The sequence below is a fragment of the Panthera uncia genome, assembly GCF_023721935.1.
Source record: "Panthera uncia isolate 11264 chromosome A3 unlocalized genomic scaffold, Puncia_PCG_1.0 HiC_scaffold_11, whole genome shotgun sequence".
In the NCBI taxonomy this organism is placed as follows: domain Eukaryota; kingdom Metazoa; phylum Chordata; class Mammalia; order Carnivora; family Felidae; genus Panthera; species Panthera uncia.
Window position 1 is genome coordinate 84,419,011 of NW_026057578.1, and position 15,838 is coordinate 84,434,848.

The window sequence follows — 15,838 nt, forward strand, 5'->3', positions numbered from 1 at the left end:
CATGATTCATGGGAGAGGAGGAGTGCACAGGCCTGAATGAAGCAGACGACCTATATTAGAGCCTAAGAATGTGAAGCTGGATAGGCAGCTGGGATCAGGTGTCCCTCAGGGGCAGAGAGGCAGAGGCCCTTCATACTAATCGCAACATGACAGGCTGGGGAAATTTTCCAACACACAGGTGGCTTTCAAGCATGAAAAAAAAAAAAATCAAACCACAACATTCATCTGAGATTCTCTTTCTTATCTTTATTCCTCATCTGTATCTATCTACACAATATAGCATTTATTTAAATAGTTTGAGTCCCTATATATAGTTAAGATACTCATACCTTACATTTCTACTTTTTAGATTAATAGTTATATATATATATATATATATACATATATAAAACTAACACTAGTTACATGTATATATATACACACATGCACACGCACATATATATATATATCTACACATATATATACATCTATATGTATATATATATATCCATGACTAACTTCACCAGCTTATTCACACAGCAAAGCAAATACTGCCTGATTAAAACAAAATTCGTGCACTCAAATGTTAAGAGTTACCATTTGCAGACTGCTAACTATATGCTAGGCACTATGCTAAGTGCTTTACGTAATTTCATCTAATCCTTACAACCAACCACAATATTATCCGCATTTTATAAATGAGAAGCCTGGATGTTAGTTGCCCAACATCACAGGGACAGGTCCAGGATTCAGTCCAAGGGCTGTCTACCCCCAATTCCCATGCTTTTAAACCACCGCACATGGGTCTAACCTTGGAGGTCTTCTCCTGAGAAGAACATCACAGTGCTCCCGTTATTCTGGGGGACAGGGAAGGAAAGACACTACTGAATAGCAGGTTTTCCCCAATCATTACTGAGTTACTCCTTCTGGTCAAACCAAGATTATTCCATAGCTGAAAAGCCAGTTGGAATTATTTCTCCCAACACTGCCCACTCTCCACCAAGAGGCCCAGGCTTCTAAAACTAGAGGACAAAGGTCTGAGGAGAAGGACTAGGCAAGTGGAAATTAAACAAATCTAACAAACTGGTAAGATAATCAGCACTTCCTGAACAAACAAGATTTCATGAGCAGGGAAAATGATGAGTTGAGGGTCCTAGCAGGAGACCTGCCCCCTCTGTAAATGCTGCTCAACCCTCAGTCCTCCAGGAGGGGACCAGCTGACAAGGCCTGAGCCCTCTCCTTTTTTTTTTTTTTTTTTGTTTCTGAAGGGTAATAAAGTCTCCGTTTTGTTCTCAAATTCATGCTCAGTAGCACAGGGACAACAATCTCTCTTACCCTAAAAGTCCCAGTACAATAGCTGTAAGCATCCTCAAAAACAGGCAGCAAGCAAAATTACATGGCATTATATTGCTTTCTCCAAGATTTAAGTCCTAGATGAAAGGCATCATTATTTAAGATCATTATAATTACAAATGATAATCTAACATCAATGCTATGCTATGCTAGGCCTTCTATAATAATAATGTGCCATAAACTCTTGCATCCAATAAATAATCTCTCAGCTCTTCAGAAATCATAAATAACAAAGCTTCAATTGGCATTGCCATCCACTGTCTGCCAAGGTTAACTCAGGACCCAAGGAGAAAACTGACCATGGTGTTCAAGCTGATTCACTCACAGCAGCCCTCGAATGAAGCTCCAGATTTGCACTCTTTCAACTTTGTTCCAACTTGAAGAACTTGCCCTCTGCCAGGGTGGAAGTCTCGTTCATAAGAAGGACTCCTCTTTCCTAACAATTGTTCATAACTCAAAAGAAGAACTGAGATTGTTTGAAGTATATATAATACACTAAAAATAAAGATAGCAAACTGGTAATAATAAAGATACCGGAGGGGGGAAGGAGGCACAAAATACTGCAGCCAGTATTGCTGAGTGATTCAAAATCACATGGAATAAAAAGGCTTTTTTACTTTGGTTATAAGCACAGAACATATGATTTATTTATGTAGGCAATTTTGTTCCTCAAAAGAAACCAAAAATGTTGCAATACTTACTTCAACTTTACTAAGAATATAACATATGCAAACGTGCAGAACTAGATGTGTTCCCTAAATAAAACAAGGTTACTCGAAGAAGGGGTTCCAGAGAAGACTCACAGTTAAGAACAATCCAGCTTCACAAAATCTTCCTCACCAATTCAGTCCTCACTGATCTCTTTCCCCTCAACACCTCCAGAATTTAGAGACTACGCCACCCACCCTATTGTCTTATAGGGCGTTTTTGTTTCTTGTGTGTTGGTCACATTATGTCAACAAAGAGGGCAGGAGCCAAATCTTCCGTTATTTTTCTATATGTCACAGCATCTTAGAGCTGAAAATACCATAGATGCTCAATAAACCTTGCTACTCCTGGCTGGCAGGGCAAGCTGTCTCATGCACTCTACATTATACCTACATCCTCTCAGAGGAAGAGGATGTTTATTATAAATGAGGAACCAGTGGCTCCTATTGGTTAAATTACTTCCCCAAAGCCATACTGGCAAACAGAAGTCAAACAACTTGAACCCACTATCCCTAATTGCAAGTGCTAGACTCTTCCTGAAAATTCTTCCTGTACAAAGGATTATCTACACCTTCTCTCACAACATTCTGATTTTTAATGACCCTTCCCAACTGAACCTCCCTGTGAGCAATTCAAGTCAGAAAATGCTTCCACAATATTTTGGGGTTGCTCAGATATGAGCAATGAGAACATTGGGAGAATTTTCTAAAACTCATAATCCATATTCAGCCAGTGGTAGAGCCTACAAACCCTTGCCGTTCTACCTCCTTTAGTTTACTGGTTTATTTCTGGAAGTAGCTATTTTACACAGAAAATGACATAAAGATTTTTAACCGTATTAGGTTAAGAAAGATAACTGCCTCACTGATCCTAAGAAAATGAATTTAAAAATTAAAGGATTTGCCTAAAGTCAGATTAGACTCTTCCAAGCCATCTCCGACTCCTCTCTCTTTCCCCACATTGGTCAACACATCACGTTGTGCCACCTTGGCACAACTGACATTTTGAGCTAGATAATTACTTGTGGTGGGGAGGGAGAGCTGTTGGGTATGCTGTAGGATATTCAGCAATATCCTTGGCCTATATCCACTAGATGCCAGTATTACCTCCCACCTGTAACAATCAAAAATGTCTCCAGACATTATTAAATGTCACCCGGGATAATCGCTGTTGGGTGAGAACCACTGCTCAAGACCAGTGGTCTCCAAACAGAGGGCCACAGAACAATCCACTGGGGAAGAAAAAAATATATATGAGACTCTCTACTTACATTAATTTCCATCTTAGAAAATAAGATTTTATCTTTATTTACTAGATGGCCCAACACTAGTGCTGCCATCCAGTCTCTATATCAGTCACATGTCTCATATGGATCTGATGGAATAATGAGCAAAGAGTGGAAGCTCCAAAGCACGGGCTGCACAGTTCATGTGCTTGGTTAAGTGGATTTACTGATTACATCTGTTTTAAGTGAATTAATCTTCATAAAGCAAACAAGAGGCAAAGATTCCTGCAAAGATATATTGGATTAAAGATAATAGGGGCACCTGGGTGGCTCAGTCCGTTAAGCGTCCGACTTCGGCTCAGGTCATGATCTCACGGTCCGTGAGTTCGAGCCCCACATCGGGCTCTGTGCTGACAGCTCAGAGCCTGGAGCCCGTTTCGGATTCTGTGTCTCCCTCTCTCTCTGCCCCTCCCCTGTTCATGCTCTGTCTCAAAAATAAATAAACGTTAAAAAAAAAGAAAGATAACAGAAGCATACATGAAGAACAAGATAATGGTAGAGCCTCAATTCTATTTGTGGTATACTTAACTCTCTATCAGTCACATTACGATGTACAAACGGTCACAATCTAATATGACAAGAAGTTTACCAAAACCTATCTAGAGGACTTAAAAGACAGATTTGCATCTATGATCAAAAATGATGAATTTCATTTTAAGTATATACTGTGCCTTCAGATATTAGTTAATGATAGCAGGACATAAATAAATAAGCATGTACATAATGAAGGAATTAAATGTTTAACTGATAGTGCCATTCTATCCAAAGAGTTTAGAGACTATTGCTCTAAACCAACACTGTCTAATAGAACTTTCTGTGATGATGAAATATCTTCTATCTGTGCTGTCCAAAATCATAGGCACTAGCCACATGTGGCTATTAAGCAACTGAAAAGTGGCCAGTGTGCCTGAAGAATTAAAGTTATATTTTAATTTAGATAATTTAAATTTAAACAGCCATATGTGGCTCTGGCTACTTTATTGGACAATGTAGCCCTGGACCACTAATAGATTATGCTATCTCAACACATAAAGCTCCCAGCAAGCAGTGCACTTCCCTAAACTTTTGTCTTGGGCCATGTTATTCTGCCTAGAAAATTCTCTCAATCTTTTCCATCTAGTAATAAGTTCTTGTTTTTGAAGACATACCTCAAATATACCCTTTCTTCAGCTTTTCCTGACTATTCCTGACCCCACAAAATTCATGGCTGCCTCTTATCTGTTCCCCTCCCCTTTTTACATCCTTCCATTATTGCACTTGGAGGTATTGGCTCACGTACCTGAAGTGCTCTCACTGTGAATTCCTCAAGGCAGTCTTATTTCTCACTGACTGATGCCCAGCACATAGTGAGGGCTCAGGAACAGTCACTGGATATGGCAATGAACGAACCAACAAACCTGGACCTCCCCACTTATACTCCAGTGCTCCTTCCACCACACCAAAAAATGGCTCCAGAAAAGCAGACTGAAGGCTACTCTTTGCTACTTCACAGTGCCAGATGCTACTTCAATAGACAATACCATTTCTATTATTGTCACTGTTTGGCTCTTTCAGATGCAGATGTCACAGTTATTTCTTCAGCAGGCTTAGAAAGCATTTATCCTTGCAAGAGTGCAAGATGAAGGTACATGGTGGTGTTAGTCCCCTTTCTGAGATGCCAACTTTCAAACACTGCGACGACTGCTCTGGTGCCGTAATGTTTCATATGTACTTTATGAATGTTTATCAAGCTGTCCCCATGTACTCTACATGCAGTTTTAGCTACTGAGGTACAAGTATATGTCTCCCCTCATAATCTCCCACTCAAAACCCACGTGAAACTGTTTCTCTTCATCATCTCTCATTAAAGGAGTGTGACTTTGCTAGACCAAAAGAAAGGCTTTGACCATGCAACTAACTGCTTATTCTGGATTTCATTTCTGAATTCTAGATTTGGCTATATTTAGCAAAGCTATAACCGTCATCATGCCTGAAGCCAGGAAGAAGACACCATTCACAAACCACCCCCTGAAAATCTGCAGTTGCCACTAAAAAACCAGACTTCCCAGCAGGCAAAGACATCTGAAGTGGGAGGGATCAAATTGGTGTCTGCGTCAGAGAAGACCTCAGGTGCTTGTAACTAACTCTCTGCCTGGCACTAAAGCTCTCCATAACCTTATTTCCTCTTTTCTCTCCAACCTACCTTCTGCTCTGGTCAATCATCGTCATTATTTCCCCCGTCCACTCTCTTCTGTAACACTGGTCATCCCTCTCCCCCACCTACTTCTCCTTCAAGCTGCCTGCCTCTCACGGAACCTTCAGGACCATCCTTCTCCCCGGCACTATCCCCTCCCTTGCCCCACAAATAGCACAGGGTTGAGGCACACAGGGTAGCAGTGCATAATGGAGAGCTACTCAATGGTTACTCAAAAAACCCAGCAAGTGAAGAAAGTGAACAGCAAGGGAATAGCCAGGGAACAAATGCAGAATTTCCTTCTACCATTCTATGCCTTTCTTTCCTTGATTCTGGAAGGGAAACTTGTGCTAACCCAAATGATAACACTGGACTCGTCAGTGTTCCTGAACTCATCATACTGTTTCACCACTCCACACTTGCATAGGCTCCTCTTTCTGCGGGGAAGGCATTGGGCAACCCTCATCTGGACCATCTGCTGGGCAATTTCCATTCCTGTTCAAACCAGACATCATCTATAAACCCTCACCCTCAGGCCCTCTCTTTATCACCTCATAACATCTTTTTACCGTCTAGTATGTACCAAGAGCCATGCTAAGTGCTGACCACTGATCTTGGGGTTATTTGTTGGTCTGTGAGCACCTGAAGACCCAGGCCCACATCCTGTTCTTCTCAGTAGCTCTGGAACATAATGCAGTGCCTACCACAAAGGCCTAACGAAAATTCCCTAAATGAGTACATGTATGTATCACATCAATACCAACACAATAGAATTATGCTGCATATGCATGTGTATACACATACATACATACACGTATACATATGTTTGTTTTAGGTCGTTTCACACACACACTTTTAAGCCTCACTACCTTGTGATGTTGGGAGGAGAAATCGTCAGCTTACTGGTATGGAAACTCACTTAGTAGTTCTTGTTAACTCTAGACCTGGATTCCTTTAGTATAAGTAAGGAAACTGCTCTGCAGGGGCACGTGACCCACCTTATACAGAACTGATGCAGTTCTGGAATGTGGTCTTAGACACAGTAGGAATTCGACAAACATGTACTGTTTAAAGCTTAGAACGTAAGGCCTCACATAGCTAAGGATGTATGACAAAGGCACTACTCTTCAGTCCTTCTCTGAGCACTGCTCCTATTTTCCCATGGAGCTTATTCTGGAAGCTTAAACCCAGTCTTTCCTTGACATCACATGCCCATTACCTCAGACATGATTAGGAAGTCATCATGGCATCTTTACTAAGGAAGCTAAAGAGAAAATATCTCCCTCTACACCCAGCTTAGAGATAGCCATATCCTTCTGAATTCATGGTGTAGAGCCTTCACTTCTTCCAAACAAGCCCTCGGTGACTAGTTAGTGAAAGCAGATGAACAGTGCTGATGCTGCTGATGGAGATGGCAGCCCAGACGTTCTCCTTTATTACTACAGCAGCTCCTCCTCGGTGTTCCTGCATTCCTCACTATAAAGCAGAGACCAACACCCAAATTAGAGAAACAGGGGTGACAGGTGGGATGTGGTGGGAAAAGAGTCTATGTTTAAAGCCCACCCTCCCCATACTGCCTGGCCACTGTCCTGGGCACTCGCACAGTTGTCCTCAGACAACTCTGGCTGGGACTGGTGGTTAGGGCAGCACCTGGAAACTCAAAAAGGAAAGGGTACAGGAAGGAACGTGGCTACCCAAAATATCTATTGACCCTTGAAGGAGCTAGTGAGGCTTCTGCAGAAAAATATCTGACTCTGTCCACCCACAATAGGGAACGGGATGGCTGCAGATCGCTGTAGCCAAACTAGCCTTCACAATGCCCCTTCACTTCCCCTGAACTATATATAGGATGTAATGTTGCTGCCAAATAATGGCTGCCGCTCGTTGAACACCTGAAAAATGTTAAATAATTCATATACATTGCTTCATTTAATCTTCACAACCACTCCATAGGACAGGGGTTCTTGATCTTTTGCTTGCATCAGAATCTCTCCAGAAATCTGTTAAAGCCCCACACTCTTGGTTTATGGGGTGAGGCCTAATTCACATTTCTAATAAGCTTCCAGATGATGCTGATGCTCCTGATCCAGGCTCTACACTTTGAGAACCACTGTCATAGGGAAACAGATTTGAGACAGGCTTGAAAAGTCTTATCCAAGGTTTCACAGCTAGTAAAGAACAGATGCAGAATTCGAACCTAGATCTGCCTGACTACACAGACACTGCTGGTAACCGTGCTATACTGTATGTGTGAGTATCTGCCTTGTCTTCCCAAATTGTGACAGCTCCTTAAAAGCAGACATCACCCTTTAGAACTCCCCATATCCCTCTCAGAACCTAGCAGTGCCTTTTTACTTAGTGGACGCTACATAAATACTTTGTATACAGACTCCTACATAGCTATATACTTCTAAGAGCCACAAATGCAAAGTCTCAGTTAAAGAACATAAAAAGAACATTATCACCAGACCCAGTTTTACGTGAGACTCTCTCCTGCTGCTCTGAGTCTTTGTCCATGCTGTCTCCACACTTGGATAACTCCTACTCATTTGGTCAGTCACTTCCTGCAGAAAGCAATCCTTGGCTCGCTAAAACTGAGGGCCGCTGTACCCTAAGCTCATCTCCATAGCACATATCACTCTATCCTAACTGGCTGTTTTCCATCTCTCAAAGTAGTTTGTAAACTCTAGCATCTAGTTTTATGTCATACCTCCAGGGTCTAGCACAGTGCCTGGTACGTCATAGACACTCCATAACTGCTTGTTGAATGAACAAATAAATGAATGCAGAGCTGCAAGCCCTAAGTTCCACTTAAAAATATCATAATGCGTGATGTGTAATTCTCAGGGATGAATTCCAGGGAAGAGGAGGACAGCCTAGATGACAAAGACCAATTTTCCTTTTATCTTCCCCATCATTCAGATTCTGAGAACAGGTACTGCTTAGGGTAGCCCCACGTACAAGGAGACAATATCCTAGCTGAACCAGATGCTCCCGGGCTATAAAGCAGAGGCCACTCAAAGAGAAGGAAAGAGCTCTGTGCCCCTCATTCCTCCTGATTTCTCTCTCACACACTCCTTCTCCATTTCTCCATCCCACTGCAGTCAAGGGCTTTGGCACGGGAATGAAAGAGACAGATCAGACTCAAGGGTGCAGATCTGGCAGCGGGCACAGAAGCATCTCCCATCCTGCACCAAAGCCCACAAGGAAAGATCCAGAGGGACAGTGACTCAGGACCCGGATTAAGTCCAGCTAGAGCAGTGCTGAGAATGGAAAAGAGCAACAATTTCACAAGGACATTAACTGTCAGATCTTTTTTTTTCTAAAGTGCTTTTAAAGTAATGGCTTCCACCCTAACCCCAGAAAACTGGGCCCGGTTGAACCCAGTACTTGCACAAGCTGAGAGTCAAACAGCTTTTTCCTCCTCCTAACCCACCCGCCCACAACACTCACCATGACAGGGATCTCCCAGGCCCAGGTTAGGACCCTTGCTTCAACCTTAGCTTGCAAAAAAGGCTCCACTCCAGCTAATAAACTGTCCCCCCACAACCACCATGATGCAGTAACAGTGGCATCCCCCTTCCCCAATCCCCTCTCAACCGATAACACAACCTACAGCAGGTTGGCCCCATTCAATTAGCTTGAATAGCTTCATGCCAAGGAAATCGCTGCTTTTATTAAAAATAAAAGCACACAAGGCAGGCAATGGGCTGTGAAAAGTATGAGTCTGGTGTAATTATGAAGGTCGAGGTTAAGGTTACCAAAAGAGACATGCAAAGATTTCCAGAAAGCCTGGAGAATAAAAAAACATATATTTACATATCTATAGATACACAGATGAACACACATGTAGGGAATTTACACAGCAGATCTAAATAACATCTTCTCCAACAGAAGAAAAATAAAAATCAGATGTCACTCTCAAGTAATTCTTTTGGCTAAAAAATAAAAACTAAAACAGGAGGAAGAGGGGCCTAGTGGACTGGTTTCAAAATAACCACATTCATCTCATGTAATTTCTGTTATCTTAGCTACATCCTGGGGACCTGATTACAGTTGGGTCAGGAAACAAAACTAGTCAAATTCACCAAGAGCCTTCGCTATTAGAAAAACATATTCCCATTCTTCGAAAATCCTCTCTTCCTCCAGTGCGTGCTCATGGGAGTGGGAAAGTTGGGTAGAAGGAGAAACCCCTCTCCCTTCTTAAAGGTACTCCATCTCCACCCTTCAGCCCTCACATCAAGATTTCAAGTTTAAGGAGGATGACAAGCCCAGCACCCTACATTTGATGTGAAGCTTTACACTTTCACACATACGTTTTCCCTCTGATCCTTGTAATTCAGTGAGGCAGACAAGAATTGGCTTGCCAATTTTTAAAAAATAATAAAAGGTCACTGAGGTAAACAATTTCCAGCAACGTCCTTCCATCCCATAAGCCCTGTCACTTCCAAACCTCAGTTTTAAATTTTTCAAGGACAATGATTCACTGAGCAAGGGAAGGGGGAAGGGGGAAGGGAGGGTCAACTGGTCAAAACCCATTCATACACTGAACAACTAGAAACCAGTCTTGCTGCATCAGCACAAGATTTTAATTCACGGCGCACTGAAAGAGTCCCACCATACCTTCCGCCAACACCTCGTCCACAGTGACCTGCTGTCGCCCAATGCCAAAGACCCTTCCGATGTAGCCACTGCCCAGGCCCGAGGTGCTGCCCCCACCTCCGCTGGAGCCAGAGCCCAGGCCAGAGCCGCCCTGCTCTCGCCGGGAGTCGAAAAACTTCTTCATCTTGAGAATAGGAAGCAGTAAAGCAAAATACCGAAGGTTTCTGGATTTTTTTTTTTTTCTAAGAAAACAAGAGATCCAAGGATTTCTTCTCGGATTTCAGCTCGCAGAGGAGCCACCCGAATCCGGCCGTGGGGGTGGGGGCTGAGGGAGGATGCCAATAGGAATATGCGTGTCAATCGCGCCGCGGTCCCCTCCTCCTCAAGAGAGCGATTCGCGTAAGTTTAAACCTGTGATGACAGAAGAAGAGAGGATGAATCAGTAACACACTTACGAATTCAACCGCTGAGTCCTAGAGGGAGCAAAAGCCATCATCCCGGGGAAACGCTTCATGCATTTTCCTAGCGAGAAAAATTCTGGTGCTGAAATCCCGGCAGAGCGCCGGACCCCGTCCCCGCGGCTCGGAAAAAGGAAGGATCTGGCCGCCTCGGGCAGCGTCGACCCAGCCGATCACTGCCTTCCCCTCCTCCTCGGTCTCCCCGCCGCCCCGCGAGGCAGCATCCCGGCGGCACCCACTTGAGAAGGCTCGGCGGCTGGCGCCCAGCTACCAGCCCTGCAACATTGTCACGGCCGCGGGGCCGGCCTGCGACGCGGAGAGGAGGCGGCGCTGCAGCGAGAGCCGGGGCCGCGTTCGGCGCCCGCCCGCCCGCCAGCTGATTCCCGGAGAGCCCAGCGGAGACTGACCCGCCGCCCCTCCCCCGCGCGCGCTCCCGCCCGGCTCCATCCACCCAACCAGGAAGTGAACCGCCGCCGGAAGTGCCTCTCGGGACGGCGCGGCGAGGGGCCGAGGCCCTCCTATTGCTGCCGCCCGGTCGCGACAGACGAGAAGGAGTCGTGGGAGAGAAGGGGACCCAGGAGGGGGCTGTCTCAGTGTGTACAGAGTTTTGTAAAAGAACTTTTATCGCCCGATCCGCAGTGCACCATGGGAAAGGTAGTTCGGCGCAAGCCACCGGCTGGACTACAACTCCCAGGATGCCCCTGACGGAGCGAGCAAAGCGGCTGCGGTGGCCTCCTTGGCCTCGAAGGTGGTTAGTGGGGTGGTGCATTTGTGGGGATTCGGTTATTTAAACATATCCGGTAAAGAAACCGCCAAGGACTAGGAAACTGCTGTATGTTCCACCCTTTTGAAGCCATCTTATTTGCGGTTTGACCTCCCTGCACAAGGGATTCTGGGGGTTGTTGTTTCCAAACGGATCGAGAGGCTGACACCTGAAGGACGCGGCTTAACCGCTTAGACTCTGGCCGGTCCTGCGGGGCTTACCGACGTCACCTGGGCAGAAGGTGGAAGACGAGGGGTAATCGGGAGAATTTTGCTGGCAATTGGTCCAAAGCCACAGTCGAACGCCAACTCTGAGTAGAACCTGTGCCCTTCCGCCGCCAACCTCAAAAAGCCGTTTTTGCTCCCAGATGTTGAGAGCCGCTCGGCGGTCAGCTCTGAGCTAGGCGCAGTGAGAGCGCTTAATAAGACAGTGTCTCGGCTGGGAATCTACAGGCAGGACTCAAACCGAGAAACTTAAACGTTGTGTTCAGGGCAGATTCTAGGGTACCAGCAGATCCAAGCCGTTGGCTGTGACCCCAAACTGGGGCTGGCTCGTCTGCCGACAGTGACCCTCAGTTCTTCCACGTTTGCTGATGCTGTGGGTGGGCCTTACCTTCACATATCCCCTCACACAAGAACCCAAGACTGATCTGTTGTTACTTCTTTTTCACTCAAGATTCCCTCCTTCCCTGATGCTGATTTTTACCCTGATACCGCCTGAGTGCCAAACTCCACTTGGCGGACAATGTGATTTTCATCTGCCAAATGCAGAAGACTTGGAAGGCCAGTTACTACCCTTCTACATCCCTAGATTTCCTGATGGACGGTGCTTAAGGTAGTTCCAAATCCTTGCTCCCTCCCCATCCATGATTTTTCTAACTACCCGAATATAGGTTCTTTCTCACCTCCACCTGCTCTCCCTAATTCTCCTACCGCGTTCTTGACTTGTACTTCGTCCCAGAACTTTTCAACAAGCATTTAAGGAGAGGAGAAAAGGGTACTCTGGGGGGGAGTGGAGGCCGGGGGCGGGGATGGTTCTTGTTTTCTCTAATCTGAATATTGAACTGAGCTGTGACTGGGTTGGCAGCAGCGTTGCTGTGCTTTCTCTTTTCCTTCTTCCTCTCCTCCTCCTCCTCCCCCCCCTCCTCCTCTTCCTCCTCCTCCTCCCCTTTTCAAGTAGTGCCTTTGCAGTTAAGCTTCCTGTGTAGAGACAGCATTTCTTCTTCCAGAGGGAGTCAATGTTGTCACCTCAGTTCACAAATTCATGCAGCCACCTCCAGGGTGGAATGCAGCACCTGCTAAAACATTCCCTGAAAGGAAGCCCAGGGAGCATTTCTCTGCACTTGCCTTAAAAGGCTAGATTTTGTCTTAAGGAAGTTTGGAATAGACCTTAAAATAGACGGGAAATCTCATTTGGAATTAGATTCATTGACCTCCGACTTTCTCTACATCTATTGATCTTGACTGACTTTTTAAGTTTATTTATTTATTTTGAGAGAATGAGTGAGTGTGAGGGCTCTGGAGCAGGGGAGGGGCAGAGAGATGAGAGAGAGAGATAATATTCCAAGCAGGCTCCAAGCCCAGTGTGGAGCCCAATGTGGGGCTTTATCTCACTACTGTGAGATCATGACCTGAGCCAAAATCAAGAGTCAGTTGCCCAACTGACTGAGCCACCCAGGTGCCCCTTGACTGACTTTTTTGAAGAACTTCTGTTGGTCCTAGAATCTGTTTCTATCTCACTTTTTACCTTCCTAGACATTCCTGTTACCAGACTAGGCCAGACTTAGGCAAATTCCAACTCTCACTTCTGAGATACAAAAACTTGTTTTTATCTGATAGGATTAAGGTAGCTAACAAGCAGCCATCTGGACGATTTAAGGACGTTTTTAAAGAAGCAAAAGAAAGAAAAAACCATTAGAACACTGGATTTCTTGCTTTCCATTCTCTCAGAGACTACTAGCAATTATAATGATAAAACTACAGTTTTTCATCCTTTACATATAACAAGTTATTTGTTGGTAATGTTGAAATAAGGTAGTATTGTTTTACTCATTTTATTTTATTTTTTAATTTTTTTAATGTTTTTATTTATTTTTGAAGGAGAGAGAGAGACAGAGCATGAGCTGGGGTGGAGCAGAGAGAGAGGGAGACACAGAATTCGAAGCAGGCTCCAGGCTCTGAGCTGTCAGCACAGAGCCTGATGCAGGGCTGAAACTCACGAACTGGGAGATCATGACCTGAGCCAAAGCTGGACACTCAACCCGCTGAGCCACCCAGGCGCCCCTGTTATACTCATTTTATAGATGGGGGAACTGAAGCATAGAGATAAACGACATGCCCAAAGTCACACAGATAGTGACTGGCAAAGCCAGGGCTCAAACCCAAACATTTTGGCTTTAGAGCCCAGTGCTTAACTAGCTACACTGAACTGTCAACTTAGAAAGAACAACTATAAACTGATTAAAATACTTTAAAATATTTAGAAACATATTTAGAAACAGCAACAGACCAGGAAACAGGGAATCTTTGCCCTCCATAGCTGTGCCCCTAGACCACTTACATCTCTGGACCTATTTTCTCAGCCATAATACCAGTGCTGTCCTGCAACTCTTAGTAATTCTCTTGTTCCTGAGTGTAGAATAATCAGATTTTTTAAAAAATCAAAGATCAGCCACGATAATCTCAAACTCCTACCACACTTACTTTCTGTATAATTTGCCCCACCCTTCCTTGTGTTCCTTCCTATTCATCTTTTCATGTATATTGTCACCTCAAGTACTAAAAGTCAGAGAGCAGTCTTCTACTTAACTCCACTTATCTCCTCGAACACTCAATACAGTAGTTTGTATCCTTACCAGTTCTTAAATAAGCCAAGTAATTGACTTCAAATGAAATGTGACATAGAAGAGAGCAGTCTGATTAAGGTAGAAAAAATTGATTTGAAGTAGTCTGAACTAGGTAAGCTTGAACTCAGTCCAGGAGATACTATGGATAAATAATCAAAAAGAAGAGGGAAAGAGACATTACTGTGTATTTTCCATATGCTAGTTACTGTATTAAGCACTTAAAATATTATCTTGTTTAATCCTCATGTTTGCATCTCTGTGAGGTAGATACTATTACCTATTATTAAAGTAGATACTATTATACTATTATCCCCAGTTTTATAGATGAATGGTGAAGATTTTATTAGTAGCAGAGGGATGTGTATAGTTTGTGAGGTTTGCAGAAAATTATTTGTTCTGTGATGTGGCTAACTCATGTCACAGTAAACCCAGTTATGGCAAATGTGTGGTGCTTCCTTAGAGGAAATCAAAGGGAAGGGGACCAACATGAATTAACTACCTTAACTAAGGCCCCCACTGTGTTGGATATTTAATTATATCATATCATAATACACCTATGAGGTGTTCATTGCTTTTATTTTGTCAATGTGGAAACAGGCTCAGTGGGGTTAATGTATGTCAACTGTTGCTACATAGAGCCTATAAAGGGCAGAGGCAGAATCAAAACCTGACTCACCTCAAAACCCTCGTAATTTTCACTATACCGTGTAGCCATTCTATATTGCCAGCTTTTAGTCCAATGGAATTTATTAGAAATGCAGATTATCAGGCCCTACTCAGATCATTAACTGTTTGATTATTAAATAATGAACTAATCTAATGCATCACTTAAGGGAAAGAACCATATACATTTTTCTCCACTTTTGGTTTAACATTTTTAAAAACTTTTTTAAATTTAAATGTTTGTCCTGTTCAACTGAAGTATAATTGACGTATTTATCATCGTTGTCTTTTCTCCAGCACTAAAAATGATACACAGGGATACAGTTCTCAGAAATTCATTTTCAGCAATTCCTTAATGCTTAATATGAGAGCAGAGGGTTAAAAGTGAATAAAATATAATCCTCACTTTCAGGGGATTTCAAATATCCTGTAAAATTAAGTGTATTAAAATGATAGAGGGAACTAACTCTGGTAAGAAAGGCACAATCAGAGTAAAAACAGCTAGAATATATTTATGTAGGGACAGGGGCAGTAATCCCTTTCACCAACCATCCAGGTGATTCTGATTCATATTCAAGTTTGAGAACCACTGTTTAGCAGAAGGGAAATTATGACAACCATCTTCCTCCTTTGAAAAGGACATTCATTGTTTTTTGTTTTCTGGTTAGAAGAGTAATTACATAATCATTGAAGAAAGTAAGTCAGCTCAGAATAAAAATCACTCAGAGATAACTGCTATTGACTTTTTTCTTTTTTTTTTTTTTTTTTTTTTTTTTTTTTTTGCATTGACTGATTTCGCGAAGCTCAAATTTTTCAGGGACTTTTCAACATATCCAGTCCAACAGCCTATTGGAGGTCTTAATCCCCTTTCTCTTTTTAGTTGCCCTATAAATCTTTCAGCTATTCCTCCTGCTGTGTTTTGCTACTTACTGTTACTGCAGAACTTTGAATGTGCCTCCATTATAGCCCAAATCAGTTTGTACTGTCATTGTTGGTTAACCTGTTTATC

General features: G+C 43.4%; 1 protein-coding gene across 7 annotated transcripts in view; it reads right to left on the reverse strand.

Annotated features, from left to right (window-relative positions):
* The window catches only part of AAK1 (AP2 associated kinase 1), a 180,425-nt gene extending 169,432 nt beyond the window's left edge, over nucleotides 1-10,993 (reverse strand). For 6 of the 7 annotated variants that reach the window (XM_049651583.1, XM_049651587.1, XM_049651584.1 and 3 more), the window contains exons 1-2: nucleotides 10,798-10,993; nucleotides 10,122-10,511 (exon numbers count right to left, since the gene is read on the reverse strand). In XM_049651583.1, coding sequence (XP_049507540.1) covers nucleotides 10,122-10,284 — 163 coding nt within the window. In that variant the 5' untranslated portion in view covers nucleotides 10,285-10,511; nucleotides 10,798-10,993. The other variant, XM_049651582.1, reaches the window with a different exon arrangement.
* Between the last annotated feature and the right edge of the window lie 4,845 nt (nucleotides 10,994-15,838).